The following is a 24,670-nucleotide window of genomic DNA, read 5'->3' as shown; positions in this document are numbered from 1 at the left end:
ATATACCACAAAGAATCAATACACCACAAAGAATCAATACATCACAAAGAATCAATACATCACAAAGAATCAATATACAATACACCACAAAGAATCAATATACCACAAAGAATCAATATATCACAAAGAATCAATATACAATATATCACAAAGAATCAATACATCACAAAGAATCAATATATCACAAAGAATCAATATATCACAAAGAATCAATATACCACAAAGAATCAATATACCACAAAGAAGCAATATACAATACATCACAAAGAATCAATATATAATATATCACACAGAATCAATATACCACAAAGAATCAATACACCACAAAGAATCAATATATCACAAAGAATCAATATATCACAAAGAATCAATATATCACAAAGAATCAATATATCACACAAAGAATCAATATATCACAAAGAATCAATATATCACAAAGAAATATATCACAATATATATCACAAAGAATCAATATACCACAAAGACAAAGAATCAATATATCACAAAGAATCAATATATCACAAAGAATCAATATACACACAAAGAATCAATATATCACAAAGAATCAATATATCACAAAGAAATATATCACAAAGAATAATATAACAAAGAATCAATATATCACAAAGAATCAATATATCACAAAGAATCAATATATCACAAAGAATCAATATATCACACAAAGAATCAATATATCACAAAGAATCAATATATCACAAAGAATCAATATATCACAAAGAATCAATATATCACATCAATATATCACAAAGAATCAATATATCACAAAGAATCAATATATCACAAAGAATCAATACATCACAAAGAATCAATATACCACAAAGAATCAATACACCACAAAGAATCAATATATCACAAAGAATCAATCAATCACAAAGAATCAATATATCACAAAGAATCAATATATCACAAAGAATCAATATACCACAAAGAATCAATATATCACAAAGAATCAATATATCACACAGAATCAATCAATCACAAAGAATCAATACATCACAAAGAATCAATATATCACAAAGAATCAATATACCACAAAGAATCAATACATCACAAAGAATCAATACACCACAAAGAATCAATACATCACAAAGAATCAATACACTACAAAGAATCAATATATCACAAAGAATCAATACATCACAAAGAATCAATATATCACAAAGAATCAATACATCACAAAGAATCAATACATCACAAAGAATCAATACACCACAAAGAATCAATACATCACAAAGAATCAATATACCACAAAGAATCAATATACCACAAAGAATCAATATATCACAAAGAATCAATATATATATCACAAAGAATCAATACACCACAAAGAATCAATATATCACAAAGAATCAATATATCACAAAGAATCAATATATCACACAAAGAATCAATATATCACAAAGAATCAATATATCACAAAGAATCAATATATACAAAGAATCAATATATCACAAAGAATCAATATATCACAAAGAATCAATATACAATAATCAATACACACAAAGAATCAATATATCACAAAGAATCAATATACACACAAAGAATCAATATATCACAAAGAATCAATATATCACAAAGAATCAATATATCACAAAGAATCAATATATCACAAAGAATCAATATATCACAAAGAATCAATATACACAAAGAATCAATATACACAAAGAATCAATATATCACAAAGAATCAATATATCACAAAGAATCAATATATCACAAAGAATCAATATATCACAAAGAATCAATATATCACAAAGAATCAATATATCACAAAGAATCAATATACACAAAGAATCAATATACACAAAGAATCAATATACACAAAGAATCAATATATCACAAAGAATCAATATATCACAAAGAATCAATATATCACAAAAGAATCAATATATCACAAAGAATCAATATATCACAAAGAATCAATATATCACAAAGAATCAATATACAATCACAAAGAATCAATATATCACAAAGAATCAATATACCACAAAGAATCAATATCACAAAGAATCAATATATCACAAAGAATCAATATATCACAAAGAATCAATATATCACAAAGAATCAATATATCACAAAGAATCAATATATCACAAAGAATCAATATATCAATAGAATAATATATCACAAAGAATATACCACAAAGAATCAATATACAATACATCACAAAGAATCAATATACCACAAAGAATCAATATACAATATACCACAAAGAATCAATACATCACAAAGAATCAATATATCACAAAGAATCAATATATCACAAAGAATCAATACATCACAAAGAATCAATATATCACACAGAATCAATATACAATATACCATAAAGAATCAATACATCACAAAGAATCAATCTACCACAAAGAATCAATACATCACAAAGAATCAATATACCACAAAGAATCAATATACCACAAAGAATCAATATATCACAAAGAATCAATATATCACAAAGAATCAATATATCACAAAGAATCAATATATATACACAAGAATCAATATATCACAAAGAATCAATATATCACAAAGAATCAATATACACATAGAATCAATCAATATATCACAAAGAATCAATATATCACAAAGAATCAATATATCACACAAGAATCAATATATCACAAAGAATCAATATATCACAAAGAATCAATATATCACAAAGAATCAATATATCACAAAGAATCAATATATCACAAAGAATCAATATATCACATATATATACACAAAGAATCAATATATCACAAAGAATCAATATATCACAAAGAATCAATATATCACAAAGAATCAATATATCACAAAGAATCAATATATCACAAAGAATCAATATATCACACAAAGAATCAATATATCACAAAGAATCAATATATATAACAAAGAATCAATATACAATCAATATACAAAGAATCAATATATCACAAAGAATCAATATATCACAAAGAATCAATATATCACAAAGAATCAATATATCACAAAGAATCAATATATCACAAAGAATCAATATATCACAAAGAATCAATATATCACACAGAATCAATCAATCACAAAGAATCAATAAATCACAAAGAATCAATAAATCACAAAGAATCAATATATCACACAGAATCAATCAATCACAAAGAATCAATATACAAAGAATCAATATATCAAAAGAATCAATATATCACAAAGAATCAATATACAAAGAATCAATATATCACAAAGAATCAATATATCACAAAGAATCAATCAATCACACAGAATCAATATATCACAAAGAATCAATCAATCACAAAGAATCAATATATCACAAAGAATCAATATATCACAAAGAATCAATATATCACAAAGAATCAATATACAATATATCACAAAGAATCAATACAAATATATATCACAAAGAATAATATAACAAAGATATCAATATACACAAAGAACAATAATACACAAATCACAAACAATCAATATATCACAAAACTGAATCACACTACATATAACAAATAATAAACTGTGACATCACAAACAATCAATATACCACAAAGATCACAAACACTAAAGATAACAAATATACATAAACTGATGACATAACAAACACTACAGATAAAAAATATGCATAAACTGATGACATCACAAACACTACATATAACAAATACACATAAACAGTGACATCACAAACACTACAGATAACAAATACAACAAAATAGCAACATAAAAATTACCGGCTAACAGAAATGTATCCACCTCGTCCCGGATTTCCTCGTCAGTTAATCTGACTCCTGATTCGTCCTTTGCTGTCATTAATATATCTAAGAAATCCAACTTCTTTTTGGTAGTCAGCACAGAAGAATCATCAGCCTGTGATCAAAGCAAGGTTGGTATGAGTAGATAGTCAGAACGTGGTTGGTATGTATAAATGACGAAACGAGGTTGCCTGGTGTGGATATGTATAAAAGTCAGAAAGAGGGTAACACATGTCAGTAGCCAAAACGAGGCTGGAGCATGTAAAGTCGGAATGAGTTGGCCTGTGTAAACATCCAAAAACAGGATAGAATGTGTAAATATATCTTATGATGTCGATAGTTACAGTGAGTGACGAGGGTTACACGTATGACAAGCGGATTGTCACATGTAAAAAGTCACATATGTCTAGTCACTGTTGTCTAGTAACTAATGTCTAGTCACTTGTGTCTAGTCACTCATGTCTAGTCACTTGTGTCTAGTCACTTATGTCCATATACTTGTGTCTAGTCACTTATGTCTAGTCATTTGTGTCTATGTCTAGTCACTTATGTTAGTCACTAATGTCTTGTCACTTGTGTCTAGTCACTAGAGTCTAGTCACTTGTGTGTAGTCACTTGTGTCTAGTCACTTATGTCTAGTCACTAATGTCTATGTCTAGTCACTCATGTCTAGTCACTTGTGTCTAGTCACTTGTGTCTAGTCACTCATGTCTAGTCACTTATGTCTAGTCACTTGTGTCTATGTCTTGTCACTTGTGTCTTGTCATTTATGTCTAATCACTTGTGTCTAGTCACTTATGTCTATGTCTAGTCACTAATGTCTATACACTTATGTCTAGCCACTTGTGTCTATGTCTTGACACTTGTGTCTTGTCATTTATGTCTAACCACTTATGTCTAGTCACTTGTGTCTAGTTACTTATGTCTATGTCTAGTCACTTATGTCTATACACTTATGTCTAGTCACTTGTGTCTAGTCACTCATGTCTAGTCACTTAGGTCTAGTCACTTGTGCCTATGTCTTGTCACTTGTGTCTTGTCATTTATGTCTAATCACTTATGTCTAGTCACTTGTGTCTAGTCACTTATGTCTATGTCTAGTCACTTATGTCTATACACTTATGTCTAGTCACTTGTGTCTATGTCTTGTCACTTGTGCCTTGTCATTTATGTCTAATCACTTATGTCTAGTCACTTGTGTCTAGTCACTTATGTCTATGTCTAGTCACTTATGTATATACACTTATGTCTAGTCACTTGTGTCTATGTCTTGTCACTTGTGTCTTGTCATTTATGTCTAATCACTTATGTCTAGTCACTTGTGTCTAGTCACTTATGTCTATGTCTAGTCACTTATGTCTATAAACTTATGTCTAGTCACTTGTGTCTATGTCTTGTCACTAATGTCTATGTCTTGTCACTAATGTCTAATCACTAATGCCAAGACACTCATATCTAGTCACTCTTGTCTTATCAATAATGTCTAGTCACTTGTGTCTAGTCACTTATGTCTAGTCACTTGTGCCTATGTCTAGTCACTTGTGTCTAGTCACTAATGTCTATGTCTTGTCACTAATGTCTAGTCACTTATGTCTAGTCACTTGTGTCTATGTCTAGTCACTTGTGTCTAGTCACTAATGTCTATGTCTTGTCACTAATGTCTAGACACTTGTGTTTAGTCACCTATGTCTTGTCACTAATGTCTAGACACTTGTGTTGAGTCACCTATGTCTTGTCACTAATGTCTAGACACTTGTGTTTAGTCACTTATATCTAGTCACTAATGTCTAGACACTTGTGTTTAGTCACTTATGTCTTGTCACTAATGTCTAATCACTAATGTCAAGACACTCGTATCTAGTCACTTTTGTCTTATCACTAATGTCTAGTCACTTATGTCTAGTCACTTGTGTCTGTGTCTTGTCACTTGTATCTAGTCACTTATGTCTAGTCACTTGTGTCTATGTCTTGTCACTTATGTCTATACACTTGTGTTTAGTCACTTATATCTAGAAGGAGATCCCCAACAATCTTATATCAAACCAATAACTTTTTGTACAAGACACACAGTGAATAACAATACAAAATTAGAATTAGACACAGTTTAGCCAAATAATGAATGTCAGCTTTCAAACCTGTGACATTTACATCACCTATAAATGTTAATACGACAACAGATGACTAGTTAAACTGGAATTTGAACTGATAGACGTGGTCAAAGACAAGAGGGTCCATCTGTACAGACAGCCATATGATGGTCATATTGTAGCAATCTATATGGTTATATTGGACCGCCACGAATCAGGAGACTATTTCAACTCTTTCTTTCTTGCATGCTTTTTAACTGCAATTTTCAATACAAATGTAAATATATCTATTTAAATTTCTGAATTACGATATTCTGAATTTTTACGTTGGTATTGATAGATATGATTACATTATGAGCTGATTAGTCCTTCAATGAGTGTGAATTTTTATACCTTTTGACCCAATAAGCTAACATTTTATGAAGTTTAAACCAAATCTATTGATCCTTTCTGTTATTATACATCTGGAAACCAAAATATGACGATAAAAGTATATTTTTAGTAACAGTGACCTTGTAGCTGACCTTTTGACCCCAAACATAATTCCACTCTGTATTACCTCATAAGCTAACATTTATAAAGTTTCAATCAACTCTCTAAATCCCTTCTGAAGTTATCATCTGAAACAAAAATTTGAAATAAATATATCTATTTTAAGCAACACTGACCATTAAGTTGACCTTTTGACCTCAATCTCAATCCTACAATGTATTACTTCATAAGCTAACATTATTTTCATTTTCATTCAAATCCATCCATCATTTCTCAAGTTATCGTCTGGAAACTAACATCTGGACAGACAGACAGAGAGAGACAGACTGACGGATGAACAGACAGACAGAGAGAAACAATAGTTCCCCCCTGCTGTTTCACCAGCTGGTGGGACTGATAAGCAACATCACAGTAAAACAGCTTTTGTTTTTATTATCATTGTAGACATCAAGTGTATCACCTTAGGAACAATGATAGAGGATTTTTTGTTGACATATGTACATAACGATGTTAATTAATGATTGTAAAAAGAAAATTGAGATGAAGTCATTTGAATGGAAAGTTTACACATGGCGGCTATAGGTCATCCTGACCTTGTTACCATGTCACCCACAAAGCAAAGGACAGTAGATGAAAACCCAACAGTTTCATTTTGAAACCTTCCATAGTGCATGTAAACTTACCAGATGAGAAAGCAATCAGGACTGGATAGACTGATGTCCAATTAGAACTGGGTCATAACTTAACATGTACAATACATATAATGGAATGATACATTTTCAGAAATAATGGCTATAAAAGTCTTTTTCATTGCATAATTCTGAATGATAGTTGAGTTAACAAACAATGTATGTCTATTTGTCTGTAACTTTGAGGGCTGAAAAACAGGTATTTACTTTCCATGTCACTTTCATCATATGTGTATGCAAATGAACTGCTTTTTTATCAAAACTGCCACATGACGTAATCAGCTCTAAATATGAGGGGTTTCTGAATAAACTGAGCAGTCAAATTGGACATATGGAATCAATAACGAGTATCCGGATAGATTAGAAACTGGAAGTGCTCAAACACTCTCACTCCCAGTACTAAAACATAATCTATATACATGTATTTGTAACTTTAAATGTGTTTTATAATCCATAGCACACCACTGTCGCCAGAGGTCGCTGGACAATTTGAACCGATCAGAAGGCTAGGCTTAATAGTAATGTCTAATTGCACAGACTGTGACAATGGACTGAAACATTCAGTATTATGTTTAGCCTAAGCGAACAATGGTTTTACCATGACATCCATTAATCAAAGTACTGAAAGTACTGGTATGCTAAGACCATTAAAAAATAAATTCTTTGTTATTAGCTTGCTATATACTGAAACCAACTATATGCAAGCAGTAAATCATTGCAGCCCATAAAAAAATGACCAGCAGATATCAGAAATAACAAGCATAGTAGTATTACTTATGTAATACATCTCCCAAGTAGGCTCCAAGATGCGATGATAAGGAAGTTGTCCATTTCTTTGGATACATTGTAGGGAATGTTGATCTTGGATACCATATTATCACTTTAAAGACTGCGTATCTTATTGGTTTAAGACCTTTAGTTAGACCATCATGCTAATAACATGCTACATACAAATACTGGACAGCTTCATTTTCCAGATTGTTTGTAAATGACTGCATAAGAGTGCCAATTTTCTAAAACAAACATGATTTATCACCATAACTTAAAATAGAAGATGCCTATTCTTTCGGAACACCTGGTCTTATTCTCCTTGTACTTTTTCAGGGAATCTTCAAGTAGATATTGTCTTTGTTTCAATTTTACACTTGTTTTGCTGGTTCTACAATTCTGTTGACATGTTTATATATTCTTTGTTCTCTAAAACTTGTCGCAAGATATTTTATTCCTCTTGTATTATCATTTTTTAACATCCTTACAGTGACCTTGAACCTTGCAATTTGCAAAATGTGAATATCTTTTAGGTTGTGAAATTTGATAGAAAAACGAGGGTAATGCAAAGGAAAACACCCCATGCAACTATCCGTTTTTTGACTGTGACCTTGATCTTTGACATCTGACCCTGAATTTCTAAAGAAACCGACTTCTCCTCATAAGGGATACATGTTCCAAATTTGATTAAGGTATACTAACTGTCTTGGTCTCAATGCGTTTACAAGGTAATCATATAGTACTTATGCAAGTACTGTGATCTCTACATTCAATCCTCAAAATCATTACTATATCCTCTCCACATTGCCCAAGGATAACTGAAACTGCAATCCAAATGATAACTAATACCCCCAACACCCACAGCCTTAGTTATCTCCCCATGGTGACCTTTTGCACAGAAACATCCTCCGAAACACAGCGGCATGTGCACATATTCCCTAACATTCCTGTGAAGTTTTGTTGAAATTGGTCCACAGGTTTAGAAGTTCACCGACATGCAAAACCTGTCTATATTGACCAGTTGCCATGGCAATCAATATTTCGAGGGAAAATGGTGCATGCACATCTACACATTGTCCCGAATATTACTGTAAAGTTTCATTGGAGTTGTCCAGACAAGATGTGTCTACAGAAAGACAAACAGTTGGATGGACAGAGAGACAACTTGATTGGATTTACCCACCCTTTTGGTGGTATAAGAATGCACATGAGTGCTTACAAATTCCATGTGGACAGGCATCATGGAAAAATAATAATAATGATAATAGTAATAATAAAAACATGATAAAGATGTTTATATCTTGTTTTATTCAGTTTTTAGATACAGTATTCTTTCCATGCTTTGATCAGCAATGTAATCTTGTCAGGTCAATATCCTAGTACAAAATTGCATACACAAAATTGGTGTAGGTAGACTTTTAAGATAAATTAAAAAAAATGCATACCTAAGTTTAGATGAAGGTTTTAAACAGAAGTCGTATTATGTTCAGTATACAGTGATTTTTCTAGACAATTGTAAACTGTAAACTCGGTATACAGCGATCTTTTCTACACATTTGTAAACAACAAACTCAGTATGCGGTGATCTTTTCTACAAAAAGTTTTTTTTTATATATTGTATACACTAAACTCAGAAAAAAAAATAAGTAAACCTTTCTATGTACACTACAAACTCAGTATACAGTGAGCCTTTCTACACAAACTTGGTATAACTAGTGAATCTTTCTACTCAAGTAAATTGAAGATTGTATACAAATTTACTACAAATGCAGTATACAATCATCTTTTCCACATTTTTTTAGTTTCCACGATTTGTTGATTCTTCTTTTGTGATGGTAAATATAGTGCCGCCTTTAGAAAGTACTGTGACATTAAAAGGCAACATGGTTGTTAACATCTCCTCAAGTGATTAATCATCTTCAACATCTAATTGGAGGCCGGAAAGAAGGACGTTTTTCTCCACCATAAGGTCCTCAAATCCATTGTTGGTCACAATGGCCAATTCCAAGTTAGAAGAATCAATAGAGATACCTTCTACCATTCCAGATTTCATTTCTTCAGGGACATCCACCTGCTGAAAGAGAGTAAGGGAAATAAATAACTATATTTCTTTATTGCTATGATTATGTGCAAGAAATATACACTTCTGTATAAGCTTATAGTTTTGAACTTCCCAATAAGAGTCTATATTAAATATATTATAATTAATTATTTTGATATTCAGGACTGTCAAATTATAAAGCGATGGACAGCTAGCAAAATAATAATATCTCGACCATGGTCATACAGAGATTGAATCATAAAGTTAAATTTGTGTGATAAATCTGTGCAGTATGATCATTTATTTTGACGTTTATATTTTAAAAATCATTTTGACTTGAAAAGTAATGTGTAATTTAATTATTTACATTGGACCATCATGTAATGGCAAAGCCATTTTCATAATGTAATTGAACCCATGCCTGTTACAAACAGTAGCTGTCCTAACTGATCCAAAAATTAACTTTGGCTACGTCTAACACAAAATTAACTTTGGCTGTCTATTACAAATGCCACATTTAGCTACAGTAGAGGTATTTCAAAAATGTATGTCATTGTAGCTGAAAGGACATAATTAATGGTTACTTAACCAGAATAGTTCTGAACAAACCACTACAAAGCCTGGTTAACTGTACTAAGAAAATGTCCTCTCAATTAATCAATTTCATTGATTATTGACATCTTATTGTTGTACCTACGGTCACTTGAGTTTCTTAAAGTTTCAACTTTACTTTTAATAAGGCCCAAAGTGATAATACTGCAATGTCTTAATGAGCTCTCGAGGGGTATTGGTTAGACTATTTATCCCATTTCATTCCATTCACCATGGAAACAAAACTCTAAAACGCTAAAAAACAGTGGACAATTAATGACAAATATTGAGTCTAGGGCTGGGTAAAATTGATGAATCAAAAGTGTTGAACTGAAAGTTGACGCAGTTGACATAATATACTAAAATTTCTGAGATGAACAAATACAGTACATATATAAAAAGTTCAGGCATAATAAGAATTGTACCAATTACACTTTACACATTCACACTGGGACCTAACACTTTACATATTCACACTGGGACCTTACACTTTACACATTCACACTGGGACCTAACACTTTACACATTCACACTGGGACCTTACACTTTACACATTCACACTGGAACTTTACACATTCACACTGGGACCTAACACTTTACACATTCACACTGGGACCTTACACTTTACACATTCACACTGGAACTTTACACATTCACACTGGGACCTTACACTTTACACATTCACACTGGAACTTTACACATTCACACTGGGACCTAACACTTTACACATTCACACTGGGACCTTACACTTTACACATTCACACTGGAACTTTACACATTCACACTGGGACCTTACACTTTACACATTCACACTGGAACTTTACACATTCACACTGGGACCTAACACTTTACACATTCACACTGGGACCTTACACTTTACACATTCACACTGGAACTTTACACATTCACACTGGGACCTTACACTTTACACATTCACACTGGGACCTAACACTTTGCTAGGTTTATCCTAATCTTTATTAAAATACTTTCCGGGAATCAGATGTTAATTGACATCTTCATTATTCCTAATCTTCATATTTTAATCGTTCACATGCATCACTCTTCAACAGAATCAACGAGACATCATGTCAGAAAGACAAAAACTAAATTTAAGCTAAAACTATATATATTAACTTCACATGTAAACCTTACAATTGGCATAGCTGTAGAGTTCCCGTACGATTTCATACCCTGGACTTGGAGTATTTATAAATTATCTCCGATCAGAAATTTGAAAGAGCTAGATCTACAATAGCACGGACAGTGACTGATATTTGAAAGTAAAATCGATATATTACACAGATAGTTTCCTAGATCTATTCACGGTAGCGTAAGTAGTACAGTACAATATTACGGATAAGTTTTTTTTCTGTTTAATTTCCGATCTGTTGGGCCACTGACAGAAGTGACTGCGATGAGACCATTATGAAACGATCATTCAAAAATAAATCCATTTCAAAATACTGAAATACTTTACGGAAGCAACAAAAATGTGCTAGATGCTTACATAACATTTTTCAAATGCATACTGCTTCAAAGGAAAAGTCTTGGAAAATATTTTGAAAAAAAAAGTGCCATGGCGGCAGTGCCCAGCTTGCGCGTCCCTGTCGAGCCTAAATTCAATACATGCGATGGCTCATTTCAAATGAATTGTTGCAAAAAATGCAATTGCTAGTTCAGTAGAAGTATTGACTTTAAATTCAGCTTACATATATATATAGTGATACTTACCTACATAAATTACCCGCCGTCTTCTTTCAGCCACCGTCTTCTTTCAGGGTCCAGCAGCACTGAGCACCCCGGCTGTTTCCGTCAAAATTTTATGCTACTCTAAATCATTCTTATTTAAGTTTCATTTTTATTTTCAACTACATATTTCAGTATTTTAATAGTTTTCAATAGTATTAAACGGAAAGTAAATTTTCGAAAAAGAAAAAAAGAAAATTATAAATCAATCTTCATATTGATTGAACCCGGACAAAATAGGAACACAAGAAAGATTTATATAGAAACCTCTGAAACAGCACAATTAGAATATGACCAAGTGTTTCGAAAGGGTAAGCATTTCCTGATTCATTGACTACACCCGATATGTAAATCTAGGTCAATCCAAATAAGTAATGTGAGGTTCTCAAATAAGAACAATGTTGACAACAATGATACAACAAGGTCTAAAATAACCCATGTTTCTATAGGAAATGAGTCATTGATGGTTTCTCGCAATAAGAATACTCACCAACGCCTTCCTTCTCATGGCTATGATGTCCTCAGCAAATTTGTGGACGAAGTCTACACATTTCTTGTATTCTTTCCCATCTGCCGACATCATGTAAAGCGTCCAGGACATCATGTGCCAAGGAACACTATAAATTAACATAAAGTAAAGCAAACGTTTTGAAGAATTTGAATTTATGAAAAAAGGTATTTAATTCAAATATAGGAGTGATGTGGGACAATGGGTTCAGGAAATTTATACTCCCATCAGGGGTGATGTGGGACACTGGGTTCAGGAAATTTATACTTCCATCAGGGGTGATGTGGGACACTGGGTTCAGGAAATTTATACTTCCATCAGGGGTGATGTGGGACACTGGGTTCAGGAAATTTATACCCTCACCAGGAGTGATGTGGGACAATGGGTTCAGGAAATTTATACTTCCATCAGGGGTGATGTGGGACACTGGGTTCAGGAAATTTATACCCTCACCAGGGGTGATGTGGGACATTGGGTTCAGAAAAATGATACCCTCACCAGGGGTGATGTGGGACACTGGGTTCAGGAAATTTATACCCTCACCAGGGATGATGTGGGACACTGTGTTCAGGAAATTTATACCCTCACCAGCGGTGATGTGGGACACTGGGTTCAGGAAATTTATACCCTCACCAGCGGTGATGTGGGACACTGGGTTCAAAAAATTTATACCCTCACCAGGGGTGATGTGGGACACTGGGTTCAAAAAATTTATACCCTCACCAGGGGTGATGTGGGACACTGAGTTCAGGAAATTGATACTACTGGTTAATCATTTGAAGACCCTTCCATCCATATAGAGAAATAGATTCTATCATATCTGCCTATTGAGAAGAATTTCTTATATTTTAAATCACAGACAATTTAACGTTTCATAATGTCACATTTTCCTTCTGGATAAAAATGTTTCATTAAACAGCAGAAATATCCTAGTGTTTTATCAACTCTCTGTCTATCCAATCCGATACTTTGACCAAAATTGACAACACTCACAAAAATCTCTTTATGGTCAGGTCGGCAATGCGGCGGACGGCACATGAATATGGATGGTTCTCTCTGTAATAAAATAATTTTATCTTTTTATAACAAGTGCAAAATAAGTTTTTCAAATATATATTAATCACTCTTGTTGGCCCAGATGGATGCGAGCAAGGGGACTTACTGTGGGAGGAACCCAGAGAACCTGAGGGAAACCCACATGTTCGCACAAGTGAACAAAATCACGTGGTCAGTCAGATAAGCAAACCCACGTCTTCCCACAGGTGAACGAACCCTCAAGGTCAGGCAGATGAGCAAACCCACGTGTTCGCACAGGAGAACGAACACTCAAGGTCAGGCAGATGAGCAAACCCACGTGTTCACACAGGTGAACAAAATCACATGGTCGGTCAGATAAGCAAACCCACGTTTTCCCACAGGTGAACGAACCCTCAAGGTCAGGCAGATGAGCAAACCCACGTGTCCGCGCAGGTGAACAAACCCTCACGATCATGCAGATGAGCAAACCCACGTGTTCACACAGGTGAACAAAACCTCAAGGTCAGGCAGATGAGTAAACCCATGTGTTCGCACAGGTGAACAAACCCTCAAGGTCAGGCAGATGAGCAAACCCACTTGTTCGCACAGGTGAACAAACCCTCAAGGTCATGCAGATGAGCAAACCCAGGTGTTCGCACAGGTGAGCAAACCATCAAGGTCCAGCAGATGAGCAAACCCAGGTGTTCGCACAGGTGAACAAACCCTCAAGGTCAGGCAGATGAGCAAACCTACGTGTTCGCACAGGTGAACGAACCCTCAAGGTCAGGCAGATGAGCAAAGCTACGTGTTCGCACAGGTGAACAAACCCTCAATGTCAGGCAGATGAGCAACAATGAAAGACCAAACTCTGCTATCTCATGTAATGGACAAATGAGGTGAAGTTTTTTTTTATTTTCTCGCATTAAACTTTTAATTGAAAGGCCTATAAATAGCAGAAAGGCATCCAGTGCTGTGATAACTGCGTAGGAACATTGATGTTAAGGATTAAATAAATACTAAATGTAGTGGGGGTAAAACATGGGGGAATATCTCCCAACTTAAAACACGCATTCTTAATTAAAATAGATACTGCATAACTTACTGTTCCTGAACATTTTCTACGTGTGAGAGGGAACATCGAAGTATAATGTCCAGTGTTGCCAGCGATAAATCTTTCGTGACCTCGACACTCTTCACTCCACTTGACATTTTCTCTGCATATTTACTCTTCAGTCATACAAAAAATATCAATGAAAATTTTTGTCATATCACATCAGCATCTTAAGATTTTACTACTGACTAAAGGAAGCAAACAATACAAAACTGTCCGGTATGACACCTATAGTAGGTAGGGTACCTATAGTAGGTAGGGTACCTATAGTCGGTATGGTACCTATAGTCGGTATGGTACCTATAGTAGGTCTGACACCTATAGTAGTTAGGGTACCTATAGTCGGTAGGTTACCTATAGTAGGTCTGACACCTATAGTTGGTAGAGTCCTATAGTAGGTATGGTACCTATAGTAGGAAGGGTATCTATAGTAGGTATGGTACCTATAGTCGGTATGGTACCTATAGTAGGTATGGTACCTATAGTAGGTAGGTTACCTATAGTCGGTATGGTACTTATAGTAGGTCTGACACCTATAGTAGGTATGACACCTATAGTAGGTAGGTTACCTATAGTCGGTATGGTACTTATAGTAGGTATGACACCTATAGTAGGTAGAGTACCTATAGTAGGTATGGTACCTATAGTTGGTAGGGTACTTATAGTAGGTCTGACAACTATAGTAGGTATGACACCTATAGTAGATAGGGTACCTATAGTCGGTATGGTACTTATAGTAGGTCTGACACCTATAGTAGGTATGACACCTATAGTAGGTAGGGTACCTATAGTCGGTATGGTACTTATAGTAGGTATGACACCTATAGTAGGTAGGGTACCTATAGTAGGTAGGGTACCTATAGTAGGTATGGTACTTATAGTACGTATGGTACCTATAGTAGGTACCTATAATTGGTATCACACCTATAGTTGGTATGGTACCTATAGTAGGTACCTATAGTAGGTATGACACCTATAGTACATATGGTACCTATAGTAGGTATGGTACCTATAGTAGGTATGGTACCTATAGTAGGTACCTATAGTAGGTACGGTACTTATAGTAGGTATGGAACTTATAGTAGGTATGGTACTTACAGTCGGTATTGTACCTATAGTAGGTATGGTACTTATAGTAGGTATGGTACCTATAGTAGGTACCTATAGTAGGCACCTATAGTAGGTATGGTACCTATAGTAGGTATGGTACCTATAGTAGGTATGACACCTATAGTAGGTATGACACCTATAGTAGGTAGGGTACCTATAGTCGGTATGGTACTTATAGTAGGTATGACACCTATAGTAGGTATGACACCTATAGTTTGTACCTATAGTAGGTATGGTATCTATAGTAGGTATGACACCTATAGTAGGTAGGGTACCTATAGCCTATAGTAGGTAGGGTACCTATAGTAGGTACCTATAGTAGGTATGGTAGGTACCTATAGTAGGTATGGTACATATAGTAGATACCTATAGTATGTACCTATATGGTACCTATAGTAGGTATGGTACCTATAGTAGGTATGGTACTTATAGTAGGTATGGTACCTATAGTAGGCACCTAAAGTAGGTATGGTACCTATAGTAGGTACCTATAGTAGGTATGACACCTATATTAGATATGATACCTATAGTAGGTATGGTACCTATAGTGGGTATGACACCTATAGTAGGTATGGTACCTATAGTAGGTACCTATAGTAGGTATGGTACCTATAGTCGGTATGGTACCTATATTAGGTACCTATAGTAGGTATGGTAACTATAGTAGGTATGATAACTATAGTAGGTATGGTACCTATATTAAGTATGGAACCTATAGTAGGTATGACACCTATAGTAAGTATGACACCTATAGTAGGTATGGTACTTATAACAGGTACCTATAGTAGGTATGACACCTATAGTAGGTATGGTACCTATAGTAGGTATGACACCTATAGTCGGTATGGTACCTATAGTAGGTATGGTACATATAGTAGGTAGGGTACCTATAGTAGGTATGGTACTTATAGTCGGTATGGTACCTATAGTAGGTATGGTACCTATAGCCTATAGTAGGCAGGGTACCTATAGTAGGTAGGGTACCTATAGTAGGTAGGTTACCTATAGTAGGTATGGTACCTAAAGACAGTATGACACCTATAGTCGGTATGGTACCTATAGTAAGTAGGTATGGTACCTATAGTCGGTATGGTACCTATAGTAGGTATGGTACTTATAGTCGATATGGTACCTATAGTAAATAGGTATGGTACCTATAGTCGGTATGGTACCTATAGTAGGTATGGTACCTATAGTATGTAGGGTACCTATAGTAGGCATGGTACTTATAGTAAGTAGGTATGGTACCTATAGTCTGTATGGTACCTATAGTAGGTATGGTACCTATAGTAGGTATGGTACCTATAGTAGGTATGGTACCTATAGTAGGTAGGGTACCTATAGCCTATAGTAGGTAGGGTACCTATAGTAGGTAGGGTACCTATAGTAGGTAGGTTACCTATAGTCGGTATGGTACTTATAGTAGGTCTGACAAATATAGTAGGTACGACACCTATAGTAGGTATGGTACCTATAGCAGGTATGGTACCTGTAGTAGTTACCTATAGTAGGTATGGTACCTATAGTAGGTATGACACCTATAGTAGGTATGGTACCTATAGTAGGTATGGTACCTATAGTAGGTATGGTACCTAAAGTCGGTATGGTACCTATAGTAGGTATGGTACCTATAGTAGGCACCTATAGTAGGTATGGTACCTATAGTAGGCACCTATAGTAGGTATGGTACCTATAGTAGGCACCTATAGTAGGTATGGTACCTAAAATAGGTATGGTACCTATAGTAGGTATGGTACCTATAGTAGGTATGGTACATATATTAGGTATGGTACCTATAGTAGGTATGGTACTTATAGTAGGTATGGTACCTATAGTAGGTATGGTACCTATAGTAGGTATGACACCTATAGTGGGTATGGTACCTATAGTAGGTATGGTAACTATAGTAGGTATGATAACTATAGTAGGTATGGTACCTATAGTAGGTATGGTACCTATAGTAGGTATGACACCTATAGTAGGTATGGTACCTATAGTAGGTACCTATAGTAGGTATGGTACCTATAGTAGGTATGGTACCTATAGCAGGTATGACACCTATAGTAGGTATGGTACCTATAGCAGGTATGACAGGTATGGCACCTATAGTAGGTATGGTACCTAAAGTCGGTATGGTACCTATAGTAGGTATGGTACCTATAGTAGGCACCTATAGTAGGTATGGTACCTATAGTAGGCACCTATAGTGTGGTACTATAGTAGGTATGGTAGTTTATGTACCTATAGTAGGTATGACACCTATAGTATACACTATAGTAGGTATGGTAACTATAGTAGGTATGGTACACCTATAGTTAGGTATGGTAGTATAGTGGTACCTATAGTAGGTATGACACTATAGTAGGTATGGTACCTATAGTAGGTATTATATAGTAGGTATGGTACCTATAGTAGGTATGGTACCTATAGTAGATATGACACCTATAGTAGTAGGTATGGTACCTATAGGTACATATAGGATATGTGATGTTAGTAGGTCACCTATCTTAGTAGGTATTACACGGTCTTGGGTCACCTATAGTAGGTATGGTACACGGTAACACAACCAGTAGTAGGTATTAGAGTGTGACGTTTTGATGACTACACGGTCACCTTCATCTTATAACACAACCAGTAGAAGATTAGAGTGTGACGTTTTGTTGACTACACGGTCACCTTCATCTTATAACACAACCAGTAGAAGATTAGAGTGTGACGTTTTGTTGACTACACGGTCACCTTCATCTTATAACACAACCAGTAGAAGATTAGAGTGTGACGTTTTGATGACTACACTGTCACCTTCATCTTATAACACAACCAGTAGAAGATTAGAGTGTGACGTTTTGTTGACTACACGGTCACCTTCATCTTATAACACAACCAGTAGAAGATTACAGTGTGACGATGACTACACGGTCACCTTCATCTTATAACACAACCAGTAGAAGATTAGAGTGTGACGATGACTACACGGTCACCTTCATCTTATAACACAACCAGTAGAAGATTACAGTGTGACGATGACTACACAACCAGTAGAAGATTAGAAGATGTACAGTTTTGTGACGATGTGACGATGACTACACGGTCACCTTCATCTTATAACACAACCAGTAGAAGATAAGTGTGTGACGATGACTACACGGTCACCTTCATCTTATAACACAACCAGTAGAAGATTGTGACGAGTGTGACACAACCAGTAGATGACTACACACGGTCACCTTCATCTTATAACACAACCAGTAGAAGATTAGAGTAGTGACGTGGTCACCTTCATCTTATAACACAACCAGTACGATTACAGTGTGACGATGACTACACGGTCACCTTCATCTTATAACACAACCAGTAGAAGATTACAGTGTGACGATGACTACACGGTCACCTTCATCTTATAACACAACCAGTAGAAGATTACAGTGTGACGATGACTACACGGTCACCTTCATCTTATAACACAACCAGTAGAAGATTACAGTGTGACGATGACTACACGGTCACCTTCATCTTATAACACAACCAGTAGAAGATTACAGTGTGACGATGACTACACGGTCACCTTCATCTTATAACACAACCAGTAGAAGATTACCGATGACTACATCACCTTCATCTTATAACACAACCAGTAGAAGATTACAGTGTGACGATGACTACACGGTCACCTTCATCTTATAACACAACCAGTAGAAGATTACAGTGTGACGATGACTACACGGTCACCTTCATCTTATAACACAACCAGTAGAAGATTAGAGTGTGACGATGACTACACGGTCACCTTCATCTTATAACACAACCAGTAGAAGATTAGAGTGTGACGATGACTACACGGTCACCTTCATCTTATAACACAACCAGTAGAAGATGTGACGATGACTACACAGTGACCTTCATCTTATAACACAACCAGTAGAAGATTAGAGTGTGACGATGACAACACGGTCACCTTCATCTTATAACACAACCAGTAGAAGATTAGAGTGTGACGATGACTACACGGTCACCTTCATCTTATAACACAACCAGTAGAAGATTAGAGTGTGACGATGACTACACGGTCACCTTCATCTTATAACACAACCAGTAGAAGATTAGAGTGTGACGTTTTGTTGACTACACAGTCACCTTCATCTTATAACACAACCAGTAGAAGGTTAGAGTGTGACGATGACTACACGGTCACCTTCATCTTATAACACAACCAGTAGAAGATTAGAGTGTGACGTTTTGATGACTACACGGTCACCTTCATCTTATAACACAACCAGTAGAAGATTAGAGTGTGACGTTTTGTCGACTACATGGTCACCTTGTAGTTCTTATAACACAACCAGTAGAAGATTAGAGTGTGACGATGACTACACGGTCACCTTCATCTTATAACACAACCAGTAGAAGATTAGAGTGTGACGATGACTACACGGTCACCTTCATCTTATAACACAACCAGTAGAAGATTAGAGTGTGACGATGACTACACGGTCACCTTCATCTTATAACACAACCAGTAGAAGATTAGAGTGTGACGATGACTACACGGGTCACCTTCATCTTATAACACAACCAGTAGAAGATTAGAGTGTGACGATGACTACACAGTCACATTCATCTTATAACACAACCAGTAGAAGATTAGAGTGTGACGATGACTACACGGTCACCTTCATCTTATAACACAACCAGTAGAAGATAAGTGTGTGACGATGACTACACGGTCACCTTCATCTTATAACACAACCAGTAGAAGATTGTGACGTGTGACGATGACTACATGGTCACCTTCATCTTATAACACAACCAGTAGAAGATTACAGTGTGACGATGACTACATGGTCACCTTCATCTTATAACACAACCAGTAGAAGATTAGAGTGTGACGATGACTACACGGTCACCTTCATCTTATAACACAACCAGTAGAAGATTACAGTGTGACGATGACTACACGGTCACCTTCATCTTATAACACAACCAGTAGAAGATTAGAGTGTGACGATGACTACACGGTCACCTTCATCTTATAACACAACCAGTAGAAGATTACAGTGTGACGATGACTACACGGTCACCTTCATCTTATAACACAACCAGTAGAAGATTACAGTGTGACGATGACTACACGGTCACCTTCATCTTATAACACAACCAGTAGAAGATTACAGTGTGACGATGACTACACGGTCACCTTCATCTTATAACACAACCAGTAGAAGATTACAGTGTGACGATGACTACACGGTCACCTTCATCTTATAACACAACCAGTAGAAGATTACAGTGTGACGATGACTACACGGTCACCTTCATCTTATAACACAACCAGTAGAAGATTACAGTGTGACGATGACTACACGGTCACCTTCATCTTATAACACAACCAGTAGAAGATTACAGTGTGACGATGACTACACGGTCACCTTCATCTTATAACACAACCAGTAGAAGATTACAGTGTGACGATGACAACACGGTCACCTTCATCTTATAACACAACCAGTAGAAGATTACAGTGTGACGATGACTACACGGTCACCTTCATCTTATAACACAACCAGTAGAAGATTAGAGTGTGACGATGACTACACGGTCACCTTCAACTTATACCACAACCAGTAGAAGATTAGAGTGTGACGATGACTACACAGTCACCTTCATCTTATAACACAACCAGTAGAAGATTAGAGTGTGACGATGACTACATGACTACACGGGTCACCTTCATCTTATAACACAACCAGTAGAAGATTAGAGTGTGACGATGACTACACGGTCACATTCATCTTATAACACAACCAGTAGAAGATTAGAGTGTGACGTTTTGTTGACTACACTGTCACCTTCATCTTATAACACAACCAGTAGAAGATTAGAGTGTGACGATGACTACACGGTCACCTTCATCTTATAACACAACCAGTAGAAGATTAGAGTGTGACGATGACTACACGGTCACCTTCATCTTATAACACAACCAGTAGAAGATTAGAGTGTGACGTTTTGACTACACAGTCACCTTCATCTTATAACACAACCAGTAGAAGATTAGAGTGTGACGTTGTCTACACGGTCACCTTCATCTTTATAACACAACCAGTAGAAGATTACAGTGTGACGATGACTACACGGTCACCTTCATCTTATAACAAAACCAGTAGAAGATTAGAGTGTGACGATGACTACACGGTCACCTTCATCTTATAACACAACCAGTAGAAGATTAGAGTGTGACGATGACTACACGGTCACCTTCATCTTATAACACAACCAGTAGAAGATTAGAGTGTGACGATGACTACACGGTCACATTCATCTTATAACACAACCAGTAGAAGATTAGAGTGTGACGATGACTACACGGTCAACTTCATCTTATAACACAACCAGTAGAAGATTTCAGTGTGACGATGACTACACAGTCACCTTCATCTTATAACACAACCAGTAGAAGATTAGAGTGTGACGATGACTACACGGTCACCTTCATCTTATAACACAACCAGTAGAAGATTAGAGTGTGACGATGACTACTACACTGTCACCTTCATCTTATAACACAACCAGTAGAAGATTAGAGTGTGACGATGACTACACGGTCACCTTCATCTTATAACACAACCAGTAGAAGATTAGAGTGTGACGATGACTACACGGTCACCTTCATCTTATAACACAACCAGTAGAAGATTACAGTGTGACGATGACTACACGGTCACCTTCATCTTATAACACAACCAGTAGAAGATTAGAGTGTGACGATGACTACACGGTCACATTCATCTTATAACACAACCAGTAGAAGATTACAGTGTGACGATGACTACACGGGTCACCTTCATCTTATAACACAACCAGTAGAAGATTAGAGTGTGACGATGACTACACGGTCACCTTCATCTTATAACACAACCAGTAGAAGATTAGAGTGTGACGATGACTACACGGGTCACCTTCATCTTATAACACAACCAGTAGAAGATTACAGTGTGACGATGACTACACAGTCACCTTCATCTTATAACACAACCAGTAGAAGATTAGAGTGTGACGATGACTACACGGGTCACCTTCATCTTATAACACAACCAGTAGAAGATTACAGTGTGACGATGACTACACAGTCACCTTCATCTTATAACACAACCAGTAGAAGATTAGAGTGTGACGTTTTGTTGACTACACAGTCACCTTCATCTTATAACACAACCAGTAGAAGATTAGAGTGTGAACACTTAAGTCAAAAATAGTAAGATGACATGGTAAACAGATTATAGACCAAAAAATACACAAAATTGGTGAAGACTTACCAACAGAATATCGGCCACTTCATTATAAACTTTGACATAATTACGAAGTATATCGAAATGGAAAGCTGGAGTGAGCAACTTCCTGTTCCGTTGCCATTTCTGTCCATTACTGGTGACAAGTCCTTCCCCTGGAAAATGAATCCCTTCTGCTCTATACATACCATTAAAACAAACAACACAAAAATACCAACATGTCAACATAATCATAATTCAAAGTCAAATTCAAAATAATTTGGGCAAAATCTGAACAAAAGACAGATTTACATGGAGACTCCTGAAAATGTAAAAGAATTAGACCAGGGGCTCCAGAAGAATAAGCATCTTCTGCTTCATCAATAACACCCACCAGGTAAACCAAGATCAAGCCAAGCAAATAATGCCCCATTCTCAAAGCACATAACAACAGAACTAAGAGGCAAACTTAATAGCATCAAAAATGTCGAGCTTCATATTGCACAAAGAAATAGAATATTTCTCAATGAGATCACCATGAGGACACTTAAACCTATTAAAACAATAATATTCATTAACTTGCACCTTTTAAACTCCTACATTACAAGCTTGTCAGTCAGTTGACAACATCTCATGATAATTGAAACAGGTCCTTGAATACCAAATTACTGTGACCTGTACACACCTACTGTGACCTGTACAGGTTACTGTTACCTGTACACACCTACTGTGACCTGTACAGGTTACAGTTGGTTTCGGGTTGGATGACTGGAGAATTATTTTCGCTGTGTCTGGGTGAACTGCTTGTACCAATGGCACAAATGTCATCCACAATCCGGCCATCTTTGATTGACTGGTCTTGGCTATTTGGTTGTATACATCAGTTATAGAATCGTTGTCGTTGAACTATAAACAATGTATGAATTATTTATTAGATACTAGTGCTTCAATCTGAATGTTAAAATGACATTTAATTCAATAAAATGTAAAATAATGACAATTCTGTGATACAGACGTGAGGGATGGCACAATTCACAGATACCGACTTCTCTCTTTTATGTGGACTGAACAGCCAAGCCAGTAAATGACCTGTGCAGCACATATCGGACGTTCTCGTGCTGTGATGTTTCCGTGGTTCGTCTGGTATGCTCCTACGGAAGCTTCCATGTTTTCTGATGGAAGTTCGCAGTGAAGCGTATACATTTCAAGTGATCTGTAACTTCAGAAAATAACACAATTGTTTGTGTTACATAAATACCTTGTCTTCTGCAACATCTTCAAAAACTAATGAAGATTATGTTGACGAACAAAAACATTAGTCAAAACAGACTTTTTTACCATCACAATACGGGACATACATGTAAACGGTATAATTAATTTACAAATGGCCTATTGTAATTACCAAGTAAATACTTTGTCTCAGTATAAAACTCACTGTAAATAGTGACATGCTCAAACATATCTAGTTTGTTTACGTGGCTATAACTGAAACTGATATTGGTGAAAAACTTA

The 24,670-nt window shown here is 35.8% G+C and overlaps 1 protein-coding gene across 1 annotated transcript in view; it reads right to left on the bottom strand.

The window, feature by feature from the left end:
* LOC132551868 (ultra-long-chain fatty acid omega-hydroxylase-like) overlaps positions 1 to 24,670 on the bottom strand; it is a 32,193-nt gene that overhangs the window by 6,673 nt on the left and 850 nt on the right. The window contains exons 3-8 of the mRNA XM_060216011.1: positions 23,881 to 24,064; positions 23,207 to 23,349; positions 14,775 to 14,899; positions 13,649 to 13,711; positions 12,638 to 12,764; positions 3,672 to 3,848 (exon numbers count right to left, since the gene is read on the bottom strand). Of these exons, the coding sequence (XP_060071994.1) occupies positions 3,672 to 3,848; positions 12,638 to 12,764; positions 13,649 to 13,711; positions 14,775 to 14,899; positions 23,207 to 23,349; positions 23,881 to 24,064 (819 nt within the window). The remainder of the gene's footprint in view (positions 1 to 3,671; positions 3,849 to 12,637; positions 12,765 to 13,648; positions 13,712 to 14,774; positions 14,900 to 23,206; positions 23,350 to 23,880; positions 24,065 to 24,670) is intronic.

Source organism: Ylistrum balloti, unplaced genomic scaffold (genome assembly GCF_031769215.1).
Source record: "Ylistrum balloti isolate Yb309-2 unplaced genomic scaffold, AGI_CSIRO_Ybal_v1 Utg370222, whole genome shotgun sequence".
NCBI lineage: Eukaryota > Metazoa > Mollusca > Bivalvia > Pectinida > Pectinidae > Ylistrum > Ylistrum balloti.
The sequence above is the reverse complement of the archived record's forward strand: the minus strand, read 5'-3'. Positions and strand labels throughout refer to the sequence as shown.